Source organism: Perca fluviatilis, chromosome 15, assembly GCF_010015445.1.
Source record: "Perca fluviatilis chromosome 15, GENO_Pfluv_1.0, whole genome shotgun sequence".
NCBI classification, from domain to species: Eukaryota; Metazoa; Chordata; class Actinopteri; order Perciformes; family Percidae; genus Perca; species Perca fluviatilis.
In genome coordinates, this window is record NC_053126.1 from 7917773 (window position 1) to 7941037 (window position 23265).

General features: G+C 42.6%; 2 protein-coding genes across 6 annotated transcripts in view; one reads left to right on the forward strand and one right to left on the reverse strand.

Moving 5' to 3' along the window:
- The first annotated feature begins 11146 nt into the window (after positions 1 to 11146).
- b9d1 (B9 protein domain 1) lies at positions 11147 to 15685 on the forward strand. The gene is made up of 7 exons (XM_039824325.1): positions 11147 to 11344; positions 11536 to 11604; positions 12034 to 12145; positions 13013 to 13109; positions 13355 to 13417; positions 14145 to 14212; positions 15153 to 15685. Exons 1-7 carry the CDS (start codon positions 11282 to 11284, stop codon positions 15311 to 15313), a joined length of 633 nt encoding a protein of 210 aa, XP_039680259.1. The 5' UTR covers positions 11147 to 11281; the 3' UTR covers positions 15314 to 15685.
- A 1-nt stretch (position 15686) lies between these two features.
- epn2 (epsin 2) overlaps positions 15687 to 23265 on the reverse strand; it is a 30938-nt gene continuing 23359 nt past the window's right edge. For 3 of the 5 annotated variants that reach the window (XM_039824319.1, XM_039824321.1, XM_039824320.1), the window contains exons 7-10: positions 22614 to 22766; positions 21919 to 22011; positions 20327 to 20560; positions 15687 to 19417 (exon numbers count right to left, since the gene is read on the reverse strand). In XM_039824319.1, coding sequence (XP_039680253.1) covers positions 19074 to 19417; positions 20327 to 20560; positions 21919 to 22011; positions 22614 to 22766 — 824 coding nt within the window. In that variant the 3' untranslated portion in view covers positions 15687 to 19073. The remainder of the gene's footprint in view (positions 19418 to 20326; positions 20561 to 21918; positions 22012 to 22613; positions 22767 to 23265) is intronic. The other 2 variants (XM_039824322.1, XM_039824323.1) reach the window with 2 other exon arrangements.

The following is a 23265-nucleotide window of genomic DNA, read 5'->3' on the forward strand; positions in this document are numbered from 1 at the left end:
GTATAGTCGTATTCTCCACCAACAATATTGTCACTGTTGGTCTGGAACATCCACATCCACACATAAATCTTCAGTGCTCCAGCACTCGGTAATTCTTCTCTCTTCTTCACTACTATACTTTTTTCTCTTTCTACATCTGTATGTTTGTCGCTGCCTCCCTCCTCTTCCTTGTCCTGATACTTTACAATCCATTTGACCCCTGAGTTACGGTAAAAATGAGCCAAGTCACAAACACATCTCGAGTCACTTCTCAGTCTATTGGTTTATAATGGAACAGATTGTCTGACCACTGAGATGCCTTTTCGGAAAATGGGCCTGTATTGTAACTGTGCTGTATTGGAAACAACTCCCCTGGGAGGGCTCTCCGTCGCTCTCTGTCTAGTTTTTTTTCAGCCACTCGCCATTTCCCTCCAGTCTTTCTCCTTCACTCTCTCATTCGAGCTCTTTCCTTCATTTCCCATCGTCCCTTCTTTCATTATTGATTAGTTCAACAACCTCTCAGATCCCAGATAGTTGCCCTGCCCAAGCTGAGGGTGGGTGTAGGTGCATCCCAAGTGGGACTTCGGGACCCACTTTGCTACGCTGACATCAGCAGACGGGTGTGTTCATAACTACGGTGACCCTGTTGTCTGGGCGACCGCCATTACGTTGTCACGGAAGCACTCAGGCTAATGGAGGAGCCATATAAGTGATGATGCGCTGTCCCTCCACCATCTTTCTCTCTCTTCTATTCCCCTCACACATATAGATATGCATACATTACTAATGGGCTTCCATAATAAATGGTTTCTTCATTCCTCAGACGCCGGCCATAAATCGATGACAATTTCACCTGACCTCCTTTATTTTACTCGCTCGCCTGGCACACACTCAGACACAAGCGGGCACAGACACAGCAGCTCTGTTTACCTGAGTCATTTCATCTATTGAATAAAGTTTTATTCAGGCCAGTTATTAGCTGTAAGCAAGAAGATGCAGACATCTGCCGTTTTAAAAGATGATGATCTGTGCCCCTCACACACAGACACACACACACAGTACACAGAGCAGATGGGAAATCATTATCAGTCGTATCATGATTTTCTCTCCGTCAGGGAAATGCTACTAGGGAGGCATGCTATAAATCTGACAGTAAAGAGCTGTGTTTGTTTATTTAGGGTTAGTGTGTGTGTGTGTGTGTGTGTGTGTGTGTGTGTGTGTGTGTGTGTGTGTGTGTATGTGTGTATGTGTGTATGTGTGTGTGTGTGTGTGTGTGTGTGTGTGTGTGTGTGTGTGTGTGTGTGTGTGTGTGTGTGTGTGTGTGTTCACATATTTGTGCCTGTGTTTAAGTCTGTCTGGCTGTGGTATGTAGCAACTGAGTATGTGTTTTTACCCATCCATCCATCCATCCATCCATCCATCCATCCATCCATCCATCCCTCCCTCCCTCCCTCTCTCTCTCCTTCCCTCCCTCCCTCCCTCCCTCCCACTGGTAACCCTAAACAGCAGTCTACAAAAATAAGAATACACAGCACATGGTTGAATTAAAATTAAAATAAGCCATCAAAAAGCTTCCAAAAGGATTGCATAAATATCAAAAATATGTGATACAACTGACCAGTACCCTGGGATAAGGATAAGGTGTACTCATTTGCTTAATACTGTGCTGTGACCCTGCACAGAACAGACGGGTTATAGATTGGATGACAGCTACACAACTGATCAGATTTCAGCAAAAAATAATAACTCACAGCACCCGTTGTCAAACAGTTGGTTTCCACAAGATACTAATGTGAGATCCTGTTTATACTGTATAATATAGAGGATGGATGCTATTGGATGGCGACTGTTAAATAGAATAGCACTAAATCCATTAAACAACCTTTAACGAGGATCTTATCTTTGTCTCGCGAGTTGTCCATGTTTGTTTGGTTTTCAGGCCCTTCTGTATCAAAAGCCAAGACTTTTGGCATAAACCAACAGCAGAAACTTACATCAAATGAAGTGTTTGTCAGAACATCAAACAGCATCTGAAAGGTAGGGGTGGATCCATACATTTTTTTTACTTTCGGGAACAGATCTGACAACCATGCCCACTTGCATGCAGAAATTGGCAAGGTGTGCGGAGATGAGAAAGTATGCAGCATTGAACTTCTCTTTCAAGCACTACGAGCACTTTTTCGTCACGTGACAAGTGCAAAAAGGGATTTCGCCCCCCCCTTATTTTGACAAGTACAAGCTGCTCGAAAGTGTGCGCCATTATCCTCATTGAAAAGATGATCTCAATTTGCCCCTCTCTGTGATGGCTGGCTTTTTACCTGCTTTCAGTTTGCCCACTTACACTTTGTACAAACTACTTAGTTTTAAGCACACATCTGCCTTAAGAATCAGGTCTTCAATTTAGAGTCGAGCAATTTGCTGTTGCCCTTGGCTCATTAAAAGTCTCCTAAATTATCGAACGAGCATTTCTCCAGAAAAAGCCAACTGAACTTTTGTATTTGACTGCTACTTCAACTGATGAGTGTTTGAATGTTTTGTAAGCCACTCTCTCTCTACAACTACTCCCCCAGGGAGGTTACTGTAAATAAGGATGAGCCCTAAACAGCTTGCCTGGTTAAATAAAGGTTAAAAATCCTACACGGGCTTCCGAGTCCCAGAGCAGTGGGGAGGTACCGGGGAATGGAGAAATTACACAACAAAAGCCCTCTAGGCTCCATCATTTCCCATTAAGTTCCAATGATGTTTAGATCAGGTGACTGGGGAAGCACCTGAAGTCTTTTGAAACCACTTGTAGTAGTTTCGCAGAGTATTCTAGGCAATTATTGTTTTTTTTAATATAGGACTGTCATGAGGTAATCTGTGTTTACACTGTATGGTGCAGCTGGTACAGCAAAATGTTCTGTTACTGTATTAGAACTATCCTGAGCAATCATTTAGCCCCTTGACGCCTGCATGTATTCACAATTATATTAAAAAAATAATTATGTGTGTTTCTGGCTCCAAGCTGATGCTAAATAAAGTTGAGATTGTTAATTTGTCTATGGCATATAGAATAGATATAAATTTAGGTATGATGCAAATTAGCAACAACAGGCATTTATGGTAAAATTCTTTACAAAATGGTAAAATTAATAAAACATATTTTCCCATCTCAGATATGTAGATTTTATTCATGTCACAAAGTTGTTAGAACTTCTAAACTTGAATTGACAAATAAATGAATCTTGACAACAGCAAGAAAGAAAACACTCTCCTACTCCCTAACATTGACAGTAGTTTTTTTAGGGTTAGGGTTAGGGTTAATTTCGCTTCCGTGATCCGGATGTAGTTCCCACTCCAACCGGTCCTATGAGAAACCAGTGCGTGCAAAAGGTTCCTAGGTATGGAATGTAAAGAAACCGGCATTGGGGGAATACACACGCTATCTCGCCTGCAGTCGGAATGGAAGGGGTCTGATGCAAATTAGCAACGGTCGGCATTAAGGGGTTAATCTATTGACTTCCCCAAAGATGGCACCTAACCAACTCAGATCATGTCTTATAGCTGAGACACACGGCTAAAGGCATTCTTTGGCTTCCTCCATCTGTCCAGATCTATGAAAAAAGGTGTACACTCACCACTCAGGCCATTCATCCAACCATCAATTTTCCACACCTGCTTGTGCCCAGAGGGGGGCTGGGAGGCCAGACACAGGGAAACACTGTTTCATTTTCTAATTGCTAAGGATTGCAGCTTGGTTATCCTTGAACTGGGTTTTATGTTAGTATGCACTGGGCTTAAAGGTCCAAGCTGTGGGAATTTCTCTCATCTAGCGTTGAGATCATATATCGCAATCAACTCTCTCGCACCACGCAGTTCAAAGTACGTATTCCAGCTACGGTAGCCTTCACGCTTCAAAAAGCCGGTCTCTTGCTCTTTTCAATATCCTTTTTTCTTTTTCTGGACGAAGAAGAAGAAGACTCCTGTTCCTGAAATTTGGATTTTGAATACGTGTGGTCCTCCATGTTTCCTTCTTCAAAGTTGCCGGGGACAGGAAGCGACGATACCCATTAGCAGCATTAGCAGCACCTGTGAGTTTATCATGTGACAGCGAAAAACGCGAAAGGCGGAGCAGTATGTCTTGTACGTCCCTTACCGGCTAACGTATTTCAAGATGGCGCATGAATATGGAGCGTCTACCAAAGTTCATGCAAACACAAATGTAAAAATTTCAAGCCAAAAGGAATACTTGGAATTGATGGTGGTGGTAAATATTCATGAAAAAGGACAAGTTTGTGAACGGGCAACACCGATTTTGAGAATGAACAACTAAACACGTTACACCATACCTGCCAACATTTGGTTTTCAGAATCCGGGAGATTTGTGCGGGGGCGTGGCGGCGTGACCGGGTTTTAATGTGCCGGGTGATGTCATTTTTCCCGCCGTGCGCTACATTAAAATCAATGCGACACACCTTACAAAAAGCGTGGAGGTTGTCGATATGACTAGGTAAGATGCATGTAAACTGTTGCGCCCAACACTGTTGAAATTTACAGCTATTTTTCGATTTCTTTGCGGGAACACCGCCTTCACCTGCCATTTTTATCGGCTCGCTTTCATGTCTGAACTTTTCGCGAAGATTGCGCAGAGATCAACTGCAGCTCTCTCTGGTAGCTTTTTTTCTTTTCCCAACCAGAGCAAACAGCGGTGGTGACTTATTATTCCACCACTGGGGAGCTCCAGACTCCCTCCAGTGATGAATATCTAAATAACCTCCCCTCTGAGTTCTTCAAATCCATCTGTCCTTTTTCTATTCCCCCTCATCTGTTGCTTGATCCCCCCCCCCCAATGCTCTCTCTGTCTCCCACTCAGTGATGGACAGTAAAGGTTACAGAGGTGTGTGGTAGCCTGCGGACAGAACAGACTCGCAGGGAAAGGAAGATGAGGTTGATGCTGCCAGGAAATGTAGGTGCATCTCTAACCAGCCATGCACTCACTGAGCCCTTAATAGCTGATGTTAATGTCAACTAAATGCATATTGAGCTTTTGTGGAAAAGCAGAGTACCATTGTGGTTTAAAAACCCATCTGCGATTCAGCTTTTTAGTAGCTTTAAAATAAATAAATGTATAGCACTAATATGCAGTTATCTGTTAATAGAAATTCCATCAATTAAACTCAATCTCCAGTCTTGAGTCACAAGTTGCTAATCGGACCCGGCGCATTGGAAGAGGAAGCCTCGGCCCGGATATCCACTGGCTACACCAGAACCTCTGAAATATTGACTGTTGCCCCCAGAGGCTAAATCATCAGCACACCGACAGCCGATGGGTTTCGAGATTGATATAAAGATAGTTCTACTGGTAGTGAGAACTACCCTTGGGAGCCCAGAGGACTGAAGCAGAAAGACATTTGGGGTGATGCAGAGATGGGGGACAGCGTGGAGGGGGGGGGGAGGAGAAGAGCAGTTTAAAAATATGATGTGGAGATGGTGCTTCTCCCAGAGGGACAGAAAGACTCAAACTGGGCCAAAGACCACACACACACACACACACACACACACACACACACACACACACACACACACACACACACACACACACACACACACACACACACACACACACACACACACACACACACTAGAATACAGCCACACTAGAAAGCAGTCAAGGTTAGGCAGACAAGAAGACGACTAGGACAAGAAACTTCTGCAGACAGTTTAGCCAGAAACAGAGGGAGGGAGACAGAGAGGCTCGACTGAGGAGGAGACAGCTCATTAAACTGACTGTGAAGGGCTGCACCCGAAAGTTTTTTTTTTTTATGAGACAGGCTGAATGTATCAACTGTTGCAGGTGTCATTACACAGTTGTCCTCGTAAAGCCACGGAGAACGGCTGGTGTGGAATTAATGGACAGCTTAAATACTGGACGAGTGCAACACAATCTGCCTTGGAAGGGAGGAGGTCACTTTAGCTATGGAGGAAGTTGAGTTTAAGGACTCTGTAACGCCGGCAAGTTGATATCAGTAGTTACGAAACGCTCAGGAAGTATTTCTGCTAATCCTTATGGTACCCGTCTCCACTGTGGCGTTTTTTGACGACAGGGATTGCCCCACTTCCCAGCATTGGACGCTTGGTGGGCTTGCCACTACTAGCAGTTATCAATTTCTCTTCAATGACCACAGACAAGCGAAGAAAACAGGCTACACAGACTGATCTCATTAAGTGCCGTATGTATGACACGCCAATTCGTATGCCATTTTTGGCGTGTTATCAAGACGCATACTCGCTTTTTAGCGTGTTTATCAACGCCGTTTGCCCTCCATTGACTTACATTACCTTGCAATTGCGTGTGAAGTTACGCCATAGCGAGTAGTATGAAAGCGCGAAAATCTGCGTAGGGAGGTTGGTCGGGATGGTGGATGGGTCAAACACAGGACTTTCACCCAGGAGACCGGGGATCGTGTCCCGCGTGTCACGTTTCCTAAACTCAACCGTCGCTTTTTTTACCGTTTTACCGTCTTCTTTTACTAAACCCGACCGGTTATTCTTTCCCTAAACTCAACCCGCCCGCTGATTACGGCGCTCAAAATGCGTGTAAAACACACCACTTGGCTTTAGAAAAGTGGCGTGTATGTTTACGTCCGCTGTATACAGCGTAGACATACACGCGGATAGCTCAAAATGCGTACAGATATATAACGCGCCACTTGGCTTAAGAAAGTGGGCATGTATGTTTACGCTGTGTCATGATGTCATGTTGGGATACACCTTACTACAACCGCGATCGATGCACCTTTTTTTCTGATTGATTGATTTATTAGACAGTAACAGAAATAAATGCATAAAACAATGCCAACACAGTGACATTGTACATTTATCAGAACTGTCGAGGATAACACAAGAAAGTTACAAACTTATTTCCATTGTGGTCCTCGTTGTAGTCTGACAAAGATGTCCAGGCAAGCTACAGATGACTAAAAGGTACCTTATGTACACTCAACCACATCCAAATACAAAATAAATACAAATATATACACTGTAATAATAAATATTCTTTTAAGACTACATAAAAGATTGAATCTAATTAGCATTTAACAACCATTCACCACATGCTCGATTAAAACAACAATCTGACTGGCTTAACTTAATCCCAACTGGGAGTTTGTTCCATTCCATTGCCGCCATGTACAAAAAAGTATTTTGCCCAGAACAGGTCTTAAATCTACACGGAACTATGTCTGTGGCACTACCTCTCGTTGAGTAGCTATGAGAATTTGACCTGATTGGATGAACGCTTCACGTGGGACTGTCTGCTCCTGAATTTTAAAACCAACATGGAGGCTCGTTTGGAAACTTTCTCTTACTTTACGAAAATAATTCACCGAAATGTAAGTTGTTGAAAGAGTCTACGCCCCTGATTTGCACAAAGTCGCCTAGACCTCAACTATATGCAAATGAAGAGCGGGCAACTTGACGTCCTACTTCTCTAAAGTCGCTGCACCATCGCACGGCTTCTCACATAGACAATGAATGGGAAGCGTGGAAATGACGCTAGGCAGTGGACACGTTACAACCCATATCTGTCTCCTCTTCCTTTCTTTCCCTCATTTCTTCTAGGTCCTAGTAAATAGATTGCAAGCAAGCAATCATCCATTTTGTTATTTACACCTTTTTCCTACTGTGACGTGTCAGATTGTCTCAACAACCCCGAAAGATGCAACAAAGCTAATAGGAGAGTGAGGAAGATGTCAAGTCAAGCGCAGTGTGTACATGCCTTCACAGTCCTGAGAGGATGTTGTCAATTCCTTTTCTGTCATTTCACTAAAAAAAATTGTTCATGAAATACACTTTCCGGACTTCATCTAGGCCTATTCCTCTTACACTTCTTCTGTGTCCTTTATGTCATTTTTGTATTGGTCAGATCACTTCCTCAGCTTCTTTGTCAGAAATTTAAGTGTGGGGGCTTCTGTTTAGGAGCAAAATCTGTAAACCAGTGGTGTCCTGGACCATTAGTCACACACAGTTTGAGACATTAACCTCCATCAGCATCGCTCACTTCTGTAAGCCTATACTGTGTGTGTGTGTGTGTGTGTGTGTGTGTGTGTGTGTGTGTGTGTGTGTGTAGCCACTTGAAAATGAGATAAACTGGCTCACTGAATTATGCTTGTCATACATAATATTTTATGACAGGTTGTTAGTGAGCAAAGACTCCCTGTATGGTGAGTGTATGTGTGTTTAAGCTAAAATAGAAAGGCGGTCTTTCTCAGTAAACCTCTCTAATTCGAGTCCTCTATTTTCCACCCCTGTTCTGAATGAATCACACTCACCCAGTAGATACCTGTGAAGGGCACTTTCTCCCCAGGACGCTGCAGCCTCCAGGCGTGAGACTATTCTCTGTGACAATAAAACAAATCTCCATAAGGAAATAAGAAACATGTAGTGTCTCTTTCAATCACGATAGGGACCTGTGAAGGGCACTAGGTGGCCAATGAAGTATGTGTTCTCATGCTCAGTGATTGCCAAAACCGTCCCGTCAAGTGTTCTCGCCTCCAGGTAAATGTTAGATAAAAGAAAAAAAAACATCTAAGGTGTACCGTGAAATGGGATGAAGTCTGATCTGTGGGCTTATTGGAAACACACAAGTTGTGTAAAACACTCCAGCTTTCATCATTTGTATGAGTTTTCAGGGAAAAAAAAATCCAAAGAAAATTAGATCCCATGTGGTCAGATGACTGCTTTGGACTGGCTACTCTACAGCAACTTTAAATGGGCCGTGAGGCTGTCTGACGCCAAATCAGGCATTTGGCAGGCAGAAGGAGGACTAGAGAGAGATGGTAGGGTGTGGAGGGTGAGAAGGGGAAAGAGGGACAGGAAGGAAGTAGGAGGAGGAGACAAGACCCGGGTGAATGAGAAGAATGAAGAGGAAAAACAAGGGAGGAATGTGACATGTTAAATTGAGAAGAGAAAACAGGCAGGACATTGAGGAGAAAGAGGCGGGAGATGCTGGCAAGGGGGAGAAAAAGGGGGATGATTGAAGATGAAATCAGGACAGAGGGATTGTAGGAGGTGGAGAAACAAAAATACCCAATTGGCAGGTGGAGAGGGAGGAGGGCCAGTGAAGTGGTGCTCGGATGAAGAAAAGGAGGGATATGGAGTAGAGCTGGCCAATATATCGATATTATAGCGATATCGTGATATGAGACTAGATAGCGTCTTAGATTTTGGATATCGTGATATGACATAAGTGTTGTCTTTTCCTGGTTTTAAAGGCTGCATTACAGTAAAGTGATTTCATTTTCTGAACTTACCAGACTGTTGTAACTGTTCTATTATTTGCCTTTACCCACTTAATCATTATATCCACATTTCTGATGATTAGTTATCGAAAATCTCATTGTGTAAATATTTTGTGAAAGCACCAACAGTCAACACTACAATATCGTTGCGGTATCAATATCGAGGTATTTGATCAAAAATATTGTGATATTTGATTTTCTCCATATCGCCCAGCCCTACTAGGGAGATGTTGGGAAGGACATGAAAAGTTATGGCGTGGTAGTGGGGGGCTAAGGGGCAGGAGGAAAATATGCAGGAAGAAAAAAAAGAGGGATTGGAGGAAGAGGGGAGACAGAGAGGGAGGGAGCGGGGAGACTAAAGAGAGTCAAAAAGGGGGTCGATAGGAGGAGGGAGTAAAAAAATCAGTGAGAGGAGAAGTGTGTCATATAGTGTAATCATATAGGTGAACTTATTACAGAATATTTACTTGAATGTCTCTGAGACTTTAGGAATGGCTGATGTCTTTCTGCTGACAGTGTAATGGTGGCCTGTTTACTAATGATAAGTTATTGTGTCGGGAGAGACAGGTATAAAAAAAAAAAAAGCTTCAAGGACACCAAATGAACAGCGCAGGAAAAAGATGGAGAATGGATAGGGAGCTGCTGTTTGGACAGTAATAAAAGGTCAGAGACTCAAGGGATCCACTGCTGTCTGACAGCAGGACACACAGCAACCTATCAGACAGAGATGAGGGTAGCAGGCAGATAGAGAGACAGACAGAGGGGGAAATTATTGGTGTGTGTGTGTGTGTGTGTGTGTGTGTGTGTGTGTGTGTGTGTGTGTGTGTGTGTGTGTGTGTGTGTGACAGCTGATAGAAACACAATAAAATGATAACAGAGCTAATTAGCAAATGGATACCCTAATAATTAGCCTATGCTGTTTTAAGCAGTTCTTTGTAATATGCTCCTCACAGCAATATGGTGTTGTGCCTTGTGGGATACAAAACATATTGCCTAATGTAAATTGTTGTTTGCTACAGCACAAGTTTGTAGCAAAGCCTTCTCTGCAATGCCAGATAATTATCTAGATATTAATAGCCTATAAATATAACTCTGGTGGAGAAATATAAAATACTATCTACTAGTTCTTTTTTTTTATTGTATATTGAAATGTAAATAACCTTATGATAGCATGTCCTTGATGGTACACAGCACTGGACACGGTTATCTAACTGGAAAGTTGCTATTTTTGTAAGTGCAGTTGCAAATATTAGCCTAGGCTACTTGCAAACAAGGGATAAGTTACGCTTATAAATTCAGATCTTTGTATGATAACATGATTAAGTTACATGTTCTAGGCCTATATTACATAAGTAGCAAAGAGACTGTGCATGTCAACATCTTGAGTATCATACGTATTTTGCTGTAACTTTATACCTGGTCGGCTGCAGGGGGTAATAATGTGTATTTTTCATTGTTGGCACACAATTAGCATGCCTTAGAATACCTTATATGACAGTGCAGTCCGAATCCAGTAAACCAACTCGGTGTCAAAATATCTCAACACAAGGCCCACTTACTTTGTGTTTCCAAAGCCTTCAACCACATCCCGTGGCCTTCCTCGGAGGGTGGAGTTGCTCCATTGTAATGCAATTTGATGAAGAAGAAGAAAAAAAAAAAAGGCTACCATGACCTTTCTAACTGGGACCACGTTTGTTTTAATTTAAAGAGGCCCTGTGACAGGTGACAACGATGTACACGGTGTATAAATTAGATTCCGTCGCAGGTGGATGCAGCCTTTGCTTGTGTTCGCCTATGGTGTTCGCTGCGCTGCCGCCATCTTGTGGATTATTTCAGCAGCGCTTCGGCGCTTCCGTTCAGTTTGAACCTAGCATGTAGCCGTAAGGAGGTGCAAACGTCGCCTTAGCAACGGATAGGGTTTTACAGTGGTTTGGAATGAGTAGCAGCAATATTCTTCTAAACTGGGTTGAATTCCTTATAAAGCAAATGCACTTTAAATTTCCAGGTTACTAACTGAAGCCGTGATGGCTACAAGCAACCCGTCAGTCTTTCTTCTCTCGGTTAACGGACAAATTGAGGGAGCAAACGTAAGTGGTGCTTTTGAGTTTAGCCTAGCCTAGCAGCAGCTAATTTCAACCAGCTCGCGTTACGTTAACACTTAGCTAGCTAGCTAGCTAGCGTCATACCGTGGCGTGAATTTGTCTTAATAATTCTGAGTTTGTGTTTCATTACTTTCATGTATGAATGTGATATTAGGTGATATTTTGTTGTGTTTCAGTTTCCAGAGTATGACAACTTATACTGCAAATATTGTTTTGTCTACGGCCACGACTGGGCTCCCACATCGGTGAGTAGCTGGCTTTACTCTACTTTATCGAGAAGTGGTTATGTTCGGTATTAAATTAGTATTTTAATGTTGTGGTCTAACTAACTACTTTATCTAGCGTTGTCTAAGGTTATATACCGCTGGTAAGTTTAAAGTCAAGCCATGCATTGCACGTAGAAGCTATTCTGTAAAGCAACAAGGAAAATAGTCTCGAATAAAGAATATCCCACGTATTTATTACCTAAAGTCTCAGAAAATGTATGTAATTTGATGGTTGTCTATGTCAATAAGTAAATTAACTATTAAGTAATCTCAACGAATAAAAAAAAACACTTATGATGTCCAGACAATATAGAACCCTTGCCACATACATACACTCTTTGCAAAATAAAGTAGACGTATGTCTGGTGATAATCTTTTTAGCGAGTCTTTGTGTCTGTTTCTCTGTAGGGGTTGGAAGAAGGCATCACTCAGATAACATGTAAAGGAATTGAGTCCTCGCACAAATTAATATGGAACTTCCCACTGGAGACAACGTTTAAGAGCACAAACCCCTCTGGATGTGAGCATTACACACACACACACACACACACATACACACACACACACACACACACATTTGACACAAAGATGTTTCTTAGCCTTCATACATACATTAAAGGTCCCATGACATGGTGCTCTTTGGATGTTTTTATATAGGCCTTAGTGGTCCCCTAATACTGTATCTGAAGTCTCTTTCCCATAATTCAGCCTTGGTGCAGAATTACAGCCACTAGAGCCAGTCCCACAATGAGCTTTCCTTAGGATGTGCCATTTCTGTGTCTGTAGCTATTGAGGAGGAGAGAGGGGAGGGGGCAAGGTGGGGGTGTTTGCTCGTTTGAAAGCCATGATGTCTCTCTCTCTCATGAGTGGGCCAAATTCTCTGGATCTCATAAAGGGAAGATTCCAGATCGGCCCATCTGAGCTTTCATTTTCTCAAAGGCAGAGCAGGATAACCAGGGCTCGGTTTACACCTATCGCCATTTCTAGCCACTGGGGGACCATAGGCAGGCTGGGGGAATGCATATTAATATTAAAAAACTTCATAAAGTGACATTTTCATGCCATGGGACCTTTTTAATAATTGGTATACGTGCAGTTTAGTGTCCCTAATTATTTTCCAAAAACTGAGTGTCCCAAATGATGAGGGTCTTATTTGAGAGATTGGCCCTAACCATAACCATAACCCAAACACCTTTTACATTAAAAAAGTGGTTTAGCAGGTTCATAATTAAGGGCATCGTATGGGGAATTTGGGACACTAAACTGCACGTAGAATCTTCCATAGGGAATTTGGGACACATTAATAAACATCTCTGATGTCACATGTAAATAACACTGAGAGAAAATATAACTATGGCAAAATGAAGACGTCATTTTCCTTTCCCAGGGCCTCAGCTCGTAGTGAGTGTGTACGGTCCAGATGTGTTTGGCAACGATGTGGTCAGAGGCTATGGAGCAACACACATCCCCTTCACACCTGGACAGTCAGTATTACCTCCATCTACTTCTTTTTTTTAAGGAACATCAATCTTTGCACCAATTTTTGTTGTACAAATGCTTGCATCATAGTGACTTGTTAGTAAAAATGCACATCACTGTCTAAAGCATGTGAATATTGCTTGTTTCCCTCACAAAAACTAAGCTTGAACATAGCGAGGTACGATCTGATTTTGATTGTATTTTTTGTTTACATGCTCTTGTTTATTGTCTGTATTTAAATTTTTTTTAGACACACACGAACCATCCCCATGTTTGTTCCTGAGCCCACATGGAGACTACAGAAATTCACGAGGTGCGATGTGTGAACAGTCGTGCGTTTGTGTGTTCATTTTTCTGTCTCAGCAGCTGACGGCGCTGCGGCTGATGAGAAGTGCCTGCTGGGGGGAGCAGCCGATATGGTGTTCTTGTATTTTTACTTGTATTATTATTTCTTGTTATTCTCTGTGGATGTTGTGTGTCTTATACCTGCTGCTGTAACACAGTCATTTCCCAGTTCGGGATTAATAAAGCACATCTATCTATATCTGAGTGTTAGCAAATATTTACTGCTGCTGTAAGTCTTACGGAGGATACAGCCTTCAGTACTTCACATCGGTATGTGTTGTTTGCCAGCTGCTGTTATCAGTGTATGGAAAGACAGACATACAAAGGTATTACCACTTCCTTTCAACTCGCACCAAGACAGTAAGCTATTAGAGATGTTAAAGTAGTGCAAGGATTTTCAATTTAGATGGCACTATTGGATACATATTTAGTTTTATCTCTCCAAGTTGATGTAGTAGGTGGTGCTTTCTTGCTCATGCACTCATCCTAGTTGTACTTTACATAGCAGTTATATTAACACCTCACTTCCTGTCTGCCAGAGAGGACTTTTCATGGGAGTGATTTAGAATAGCATATTGTTTTTTTTACATATTCTTTATTCCAACAGTATATTAGAACCTCAGTTAACTTGAAGGGTTAATACTGTACCTCTGCCTCCCTCTGTAGTTTAACATGTTTTTTCCTTTTTTGTTTAGCTGGCTGTTAGGACGGCGGCCAGAGTACACAGACCCTAAAGTAGTGGCCCAGGGTGAAGGCAGAGAAGGTATGTTGTGCATTTGTCTGTATTTCTTTTTTTTACATTGACATGTTAGGTACGCAGCAGTTCTCACCTTTTCACAGAAAAACATTTGGTGGAACAAAAAATAACCGCAAACTGAGACATTTCTAAAATGAGTCTCTTATTAGTAGGTAGGTTACTTTTGAGCTGATCTGGCAACATGGCATCATGACTTTGCGTAAACATACACGCCACTTTCCTAAAGCCAAATGGCGTGTTATCTGTACGCATTTTGAGCTATCCACGTGTATGTCTACTCTGTATACAGCGGATTTAAACGTCACACGCTTATATAAAAATAAAAAAAATAAAGGTTGGGTTTAGGAAAAGAACACTGGGAAAGGCTTTAGTAACACAAAAAAAAACGACTGTGACCAAGGTCACACGCTTAGAAAACAATAAACGGTTGGGTTTAGGAAAGAAACACGGGGGAAGGCTTTAAAAAAAATGAACAGTTGAAAAACGCCACACGCGGGACAATCTCAGCTCTCCTGGGTATAAGTCCTGAGTTTTACCCATCCGCCACAAACCTCCTTCTGCGGACTTACGTCTTTTCATACTACTCGCTACGGCGAGAATTCACACATAATGTAGGTCAATGGCGGCCGAACAGCGTTGATGAACACGCTAAAAAGCAATTTATGCGTCTTGATAACACGCAAAAACGTCATACGTGTTGGCGTGTCATACATACGCCACTTTATGAGATCAGTCTGGATCTGGACTATAACAAAATGAACTGGATCCATGAAAAGTGGTGATCTGAAAGCAGATACATGCTGTTCTCTCCAATAAATAGATGTGGATGAATACTGCCATTTTTAAATGAGGTACACTCTTCAATCCCCATTTAAGTCTAATAGTACCTTTTCAGGTTACAATTGTGTCTGAAACGTTTTCCATCACGTCCTGTTCTGTGTTGCAGTGACGCGGGTTCGCTCCCAAGGCTTCGTCACCGTCTCCTTTCACATCACTACTAAAGACATAAAGAGACTGGGTTACGACACGGGACCCTCGAGCCTCGCAAACACACCGTCTGCCACATCTGGCTGGTCGACAGGGGACCAACCGTACAACATGGAATAACAAAAGACCGTTTGTCTTTACGCTCAAGGATGCTTGGTCCCTGCCAAAAAACGAAAACCACAACACTCAAAAGGACTTGTTTACTTCCAGTTAGAATAGAAATCCACACTACTGCAACACATACATACATACCAACACTGCTTTGCCTAGTGTTTTTTAGTCAAAATGAAATTATTTGAATGAGATTTTATTAGATGCAGTTTCAGATAATGTCTTGAATTTTTCGGTTTTACTATATTTTTTACTTTTTTTTTTCAAATAAATGAACTTGACCTCTAAATTGTTCACGTTTGGAAGTATTGAGCATATGTTGTTACATACGTCACTGATTGTTTGGACACTTGGTTAAATAAATAGGACACAGAAACTGGAGTTACAGAGCTGAAGTGATACATTTTATTTTGAACCAAAGCAGCTACAGATGTCCTCATCCAACAGGGTGCGGCCTGCTGCGTTCATTTGTTTAGATGCCGTTAAAATACCACGGTGACTTTTCCTACAAAAACCCATTACACAGAATAATAAGGTATACAGAGGAACAGTATGTTACAATAGTACAAATGATAAATTATATTATACAGTTATAATGCCAACAGATTGAGCACATATCCAATAAAAAAAAAAAAAGCAGCCTGCTCCCAGTACTATGAGAAGGGTAAATAGACAGACACGGAAAAGATTAAAAGGAGGCCGTTTATGCATATAAAGACAGACAGTCCATAAGGTCAGTTAGTCCTCTTGATAAAAGCATAGTGAATACATAGTAACACGCAGAGGAGCTCGCTACGCACAGGCCACATTTTCACTGCACCATAGCCACGACTGTGAAACTGCTGCCAGGGATCAAGAAAAAGTGTTCAACTGCAGTGACATCGGACTGTTTGGGAGTGCTGAATTTGTTCAAGACAGCAATGTTTACGTTTTGTGTTTTCAATGCATCCATAACAACCTTTTTCACAAATCGCTGGAGTGAAGTTAAAAGGTCAGGCCGCAGTGAAATCAAGGCCAGTGAGGAAGTCTTAGCTAGTATATCATAGTAGCATTTTAATAAACAAGACTTTATTAGCAAATCTAACTTTGCAAAACACATCAAGCGTTAAGTCTTATCTTTTTTTTTTTACTTTTCCAACTCCAATTTTTGCATATATTTAGTTGAGATTAAAAATGTTTGCTGGTCTGCAAGTAAGTGTCACATCCATTCATTCAGGACCCCGAGCATTAAAAATCATCATCACCCACCTTCAGCATCATCAAAAATCATACACACGGTTGGAGTTGCCCCTCCTTTTGCCTGAGAGAAATGAAAGTCTGTGTTTAGTGGAAATACCAAGGGTCCTGTGGTGTAGCTATCATACCACAGCAGACCAGGAGAGGGCGCCAACGCACACCAAAAGGAAAAAGAAAAAACACCACCTCCACAGTAATAACATTGGCAGTGATATCACCAGAACTGAAGAGTGGGGGGGAACAGCAACCTAAAGAGAAGGATCTATACACCGGGTGCAATTCATCAGCTGAATTTCAACTACCCACTTTTTTTAACCAATAGAAGAGACAGACGCTTAGCTTACCGTTAGTAAATGTGCCGATATTCAGCCAACAGTAACACTTTCTTACACAAACTCTTGAACAAACTGTAAATTAGCACTGAAATATATATATAAAAACCAATGGATCGATGAACAGAAAAAAAAAAAAAATGTCAGTGAAGTGTGACCCTACTGTTTAAACTATTCAAACTATTTAAAGTACGACACCCTCAGAAATCACAGTCCCTATGACTTTGGTAACAGTTGTGCTTCTAAGAGAAGAGAATTATGTAGCCTACCCATAGGGTGAAAAAAAAAAAAAACTACAATGACAGAAAATAGACAAAAGAGAGAATGAAGATGATACATGGCTTAGCTAGCACACAGCTCCAAAACTCTGAAAAGGCTTGGCTATGGATTTACATCTAAATTAGTAAATAACCACAACAAAAAGTGACCAACAAAATGAACAACGGCTTGTTTACATGACATGTGTCACTGTTTGCTGCGGGATTCCCTGTGCTATCAATAGACCGATCCTGGAACTGCCCTGTGTGAGTGTGTGCGAGTGGGTGTGTGTCCACCCGGTAATGTTCTTGTACATAGATTAGCCACAGTAAATCCACTTGGAGGTAAACTCTCTTCACGATGCCGAGTGGTTGACTTGCTCTTTAAACCCAGAGCTTGCTCGGCAACCCTGTCACCATAGTAACACTCCTTGATATATGGTTGCACAAAAAACACATGCAAGCACACCCCCCCCACACACACACACACAGACTTAATGCAGATGTCTATATTATTCCCCCGTTTTTACTTGCACTTCAGAAACTACCTAAAGCCGTTTCTAAGTCGGTTTCTACTGACTGGGTGAGAAATTGAAGTACACTTGGAAGCTACACGTATCTCTCATGCAAACTGTGCGCGCGCACACACCCCACCCTTTTCCCTTTGACCCTAGAAACAAACTAAAAAGAAGAAGAAAAAAACTGTCCCACGATGCCTCAGTGCATCCATATGTTCCGATAGCAAAATACTGATGCCATCTCAGTTCATGTATTTTTATTATTATTTTTCTTTATCTAAATGCACACTGGGGGAGACTTAGTAACAAATGCATCAACGTGTGGCCGTTAGTATCCAAGCGTTAACAGTACACCTGCGTGTGGGCGCACACACATTGACAGAAATTGCGTTTACGCATCTTTTCAATCCCTAGGCCAAGGGGTTCACCCCCTTTGATAAATGTTCATTGTTAATCCCGTGACCACGGGAGGGTCAAAGTTCACGTGGAGGATCGGAAAAAAGGTCCAAGTTGACAGGAAGTGACCAGATGAGAGTTGTGACCGAGTGGTACCGAGAGCTGAGGCTGTGTGTTGTTTAAGCCGTTTTAGCGGCTAGCCTCCTTCCCTACGCTAAGGTGTAACGGTGAGCCCAACAGTCGCAGACAGAAAAAAAAATAAAAATAGACATAAAATTGTGCAAAATCCCTGCTTAGTAAAACACACACACACACATATATATAAACACACTGACCTCTCATCCGTACTCCAGTGTGTATAAGTAAAACCCACTGGAATATACAGGGTAAAAGTACTGAGATCACACACACACACACACACACACACACACACACACACACACACACACACACACACACACACACACACACACACACACACACACACACACACACACACACACACACACACACACACACACACACACACACACACACACGCAGGGCTTATAAAAGATTAGCTCAAGTGAAGAGATAAGATCCTGGCGTTAGTATGGTCAGACTCTCCTGTCACTCCACCACAGAAGAAGAACAGAGCAGTCCTAAGGGAAGAAGTGAGGGAGAGGAGGCGAGTGAATGAGAGACAGGGAGGAGGGGCCCCGTCTCTGTGGAAAGACTGTAAACACCACTGCTACTGTGTAAATCCATAGACAGATTAAAACTCTCCGCGGTCATCAACACCATCGTCGGATCAATATGGAGCACACAGGACTAGGCAGCTTGTAGCATTGAGACAAAGGAGGAAGGAGTGTGTTAAGGGGGGGGGGGGACTACGACCTGGCTAGGAGTTGGTTATTAAGGGATTGATGGGATAAGATATCTCCTTGTTCATTTTGAAGCTTCTTAAGGAGCCAAAGTGGAAGAGAGAGAGAGTAAGAGAGAGAGAGGTGGTGTTACTATGGGGAAAGTCGCCCCCCCCCCGGTCACCCCCTCACAAAAGGAAGGGGTTGGTGGTTCCCGTGGGCTGCGTCCCGGCCTGGGGTGGCATGCTCATCAGGGGCTGGGGCAAGGACATGGAGCCCGGCATCCCCGCACTCATCCCCACACCTCCGACCATCCCGGGCATGACACGGGCCATGGGGGCAATGCCTGCCAGGGGGACCATGGTGATGGGCTGTGCGGGCCCCGAGGAGATGGCCATGGGCTCGGCCATGCCAAAGCTGGCGGGCATGGGGCTGACCCGCATCTGGTTGAGGGTCGGGGGGGCTGGCTGGCTCACTTGGAAGGGGTTGGCGTGGGCTGCTGAAGCTGGAGCAGGAGCTGGAGCAGAGCCACCTGAACAAAGGAAGGAAACTAATGACAGAGTACCAGCACAGTGTACAATACAAGTTGAGTTGGGCTCTACAATGAGATGAATATTATAACTAAATGTTCATATTCTTGTTATTTTAAAATATTATTTCAAAACTATCCTACTCCTAGTAATACTATTATTTTATGAATTGAATCAGGCATGATTCATCTCTCTGCCCTCGGAGTTTACTGCTGGAATAGACAGGGCATGGACAATGATTCAACATTAAACTGTGCAGATAGGTGTGTATGCCTGTGTGTGTGTGTGTGTGTGTGTGTGTGTGTGTGTGTGTGTGTGTGTGTGTGTGTGTGTGTGTGTGTGTGTGTGTGTGTGTGTGTGTGTGTGTGTGTGTGTGTGTGTGTGTGTGTGTGTTCAGACCTGTACCTTGATGTCCATGTCTCTTGTCTTATCGACCACAATTCCTGGCTAGCACACTGTTGTCTTATCATTTTGAGTAGGAACATTTCAAGTAGGGCTGGGTAATATATCGATATTATATTGATATTTGTGATATGAGACTAGATATCATCTTAGATTTTGGAAATCGTAATATCGTAAATGGCTTAAGTGTTGTCTTTTCCTGGTTTTAAAGGCTGCAATACAGTAAAGTGATGTCATTTCCTGTGTTACCAGACTGTTCTAGCTCTGCTATTATTTTTACCTTTACCCACTTAGTCATTATATCTACATTACTGAAGATTATTTATCTTAAATCTCATTGTGAAGATATTTTGTTAAAGCACCAATTGTCAACCCTATAATATCGCCACAATATCGACATTGAGGTATTAGGACAAGAATATCGCGATATCCGAGTCTCTCCATATCACCCAGCCCTAATTTAAAGTTTTGAAAACAACCTCCTCATATTTTCTTTTTCATCCCCCCACCTGTTGAAGCCAAGAATGGGTTGACAACTGGCGCAGGCTGGGCTGGTTTGGTCACCAGGGAGTCCAGATTGACCAGGGCAGCATTGGGACCCAGGAAGGACTCCGGAGTCTTTCTAGTCGGGTTTGTGGTGGCAGACATAGAAATGGAGCTGGGCAGGGGGTCGAAGAGGTCCATGCTGCTGCTGCTAGCGAGACTGGCTTGGGAGGGGAGAGAGGATGCTACGCCCCCATCACCTGCCGAACAAAGACCAGTTGTTTTGGTGAAATACTGCTACTGAACTTCTCTTTGAGGGAACAAAATAAAACACTTAGACATTATGAATACAGGAAGACAATATTTCTTTTCTGGTCTTGAACTGCAGAGGTCTTTATAAGTCTGTAATTACCACACAAGAACAGATTATGTCACAGGTTTGTTTGTATTTGTAATACTGAACTGCTAAATACACTCACATTTTGCGTTATAAAAAAGGTCTAATAGATATTTAAAGATTTATTCAAAGATATTCTTGCCATGCGTAAACTCCTCAGTTTCTGCTCTCACTTGTCAGCCCCCCTCCCCCCCAGAACAACCAAACACAGCGCCCACCTGTACATGAGCACCTACACTCAAATTTAGCATGAAATAAAATTGAGTTTATGTAATAAAATGATCAATAGATGCTTTTATGAGAGGCCATCAATGGCAGACAGCCTGGCTGTTGTTTCTTTGCGGCAGCAGGCAGACAGCAGTGGAGACATTCATTAATGCACTCGCACATGAAAACGCAAAAACCCAGCATGGCAGCAGCAACGTAAAATGTCTTCTCAGAACAGCAACTGAGACGCATCAGAGCCATGATAAGATCAGACAGGCCTAGTGTGTATTAGAGTCCCGTAAATGCTACAGATTTCAGCCAGAGCTGACTCAATTAGTAACATTTCTACAACTCATCCTTAACGTCACTGGAGTGTGTGTCCTCCACCCTTCTGGGAAAAGTCATTTTGTACGCCTGTGTTTATGTTCCTTCTCACCTTGTCCTTGACTGTATCAGAATTGTTTGTGTTGAGCTGGAGCAAAACTCAGACACCAATGTCACTTTCCCACACCCAGAGACTGCCAAACCACATGGGGAAAAACACTCAAGACCTGTGCCAAACGGTTCACTGGAACCCTCTCACATACCAACCTGAATGGAGTTGTGAATGGTTTTAATTCAAAAATTTTGGAACATGTTGGTTCAGATGAACCAAACAGATCACAAAAAGGGATTCCATAAACTGGATGGCCCAGGTCTACACATAAAAGCTGCATCACATTGCACCACAGTGATATGAGACCAAACCAGAGCAAACTGATATTTTTACACCATATGATAGGATTACTGCAGCATTGGATTGCATTTGCAGTGGAAAAATCATCCAACAACATGACTCCAGTGGTGTTAACACCTTCTTTGCTCAGGTCTGGTGATATTTACGTAGAAAGACAAGACATGTGGGTGCCTTTGCCCCACAGAGACATCGTATCTGCAGACAGGCATCGTTTCAGACACCGAGGGAAAACAACACAGACTCCGTGTCATTAGAGAGACAAAGACAAGGGTGAGTACCAGTGGGGACAGAGGAGGAAGAGCGCAGGCTGTCAAATTCTGAGAAGTCCTCTTTAGACGTACCGTTGGATGCATTGAACAGGTCAAAGCTACCTGAAAGGGGACAATGCGCACACATGCACAGACACACACACACACACACACACACACAACACACACAGCAGAGACACATACGTAGACAGATGGAAACAGACAATACAAGAATTAATGAGTATGGATAATTTGGTCAACTAACACAAAGGGGAACAAAAAAACAAGTGAAAGCATGCAGATGTATATAAGCATTTGTTATTGTGTGCTGTATGTTATTGTTTATTCATAGACTGTGTTCAGCAGCACGTTGGTCAACAGTGTTGTTTTTAAGGTGCTTTATAAATAAAGGTGGATTGGATGTTGCCCAGTTGACAAAGCAGTTAGGTCTTCGAGACACTTGCCAGCCATTTATTAGAAATCTTTTCCATTTCTTAAAATAGAGAGAACTCAAATAGTGCAAACGTCCATAAATACTTAACGATTTTCCGAATATCTTTTAGCCTCAAATACATAATTCCCAGACAATGACTGATGAAAAAAATTAACCTCTATGGTGGAGGTACAGTTGACTGGTGAATTTTGTAAATGCCCTAGTAACTGATGCTTGTGGACAAAACCCCCCAAAAATGTAATAAAAACACTACTCTTCCCCTGATGGTCACCTGTGTTGGAAGTTTTGGGGCGGGCGGCTGCGGAGCCCCAGGGGTCAGCGGCAGGAGTAGAGTTTGATGCCCAGGGATCAGCACTCTTCATGGGTGGAACAGAAGGAGTAACACCCCATGGGTCCACTGGGGCTGCTGGCTTAGGTGCAGACCCTAGAGAGTAGGGGAGGATGGGGGTTGGATGAAGCATGGAAAACGTAAGGGCAAATTGGATAGGAAGAGGAGGAGGGACAGAGGACAGGTGTATTTGATCTGACCCATTCTAAAACTACTGCTCATCTGTCCTTCTCCTTTCCCCCTTTAAAGGTTAACTACCGTTGTTTGTTAGTTTAACCCTATTTAACCCTATTTTCCTAGGTTTTTGTGTCTAAGTGACTGATGGGAACAACAATCTTTGAAATTGGTCCAGTATTAAGCAAGATCGCTGCAGTCGGCAGCGGCGAATCAGGCTACAATGTAAGTTATGGGGCAATTGTCTAACTTGTATTTACTTTCACGAAAGTGCTCGTTTTGCCACCGACAGGCTCAGATTTATTTAAGTGTCTGACAACATTATGGAAAGGATTTCTAAGGAGGGCGACCTTTCTGTTAAAGAGTAAGATCCTTTTTTTTTATTTAACATAAAAACATCCACGAAATTGCATTCACTAAA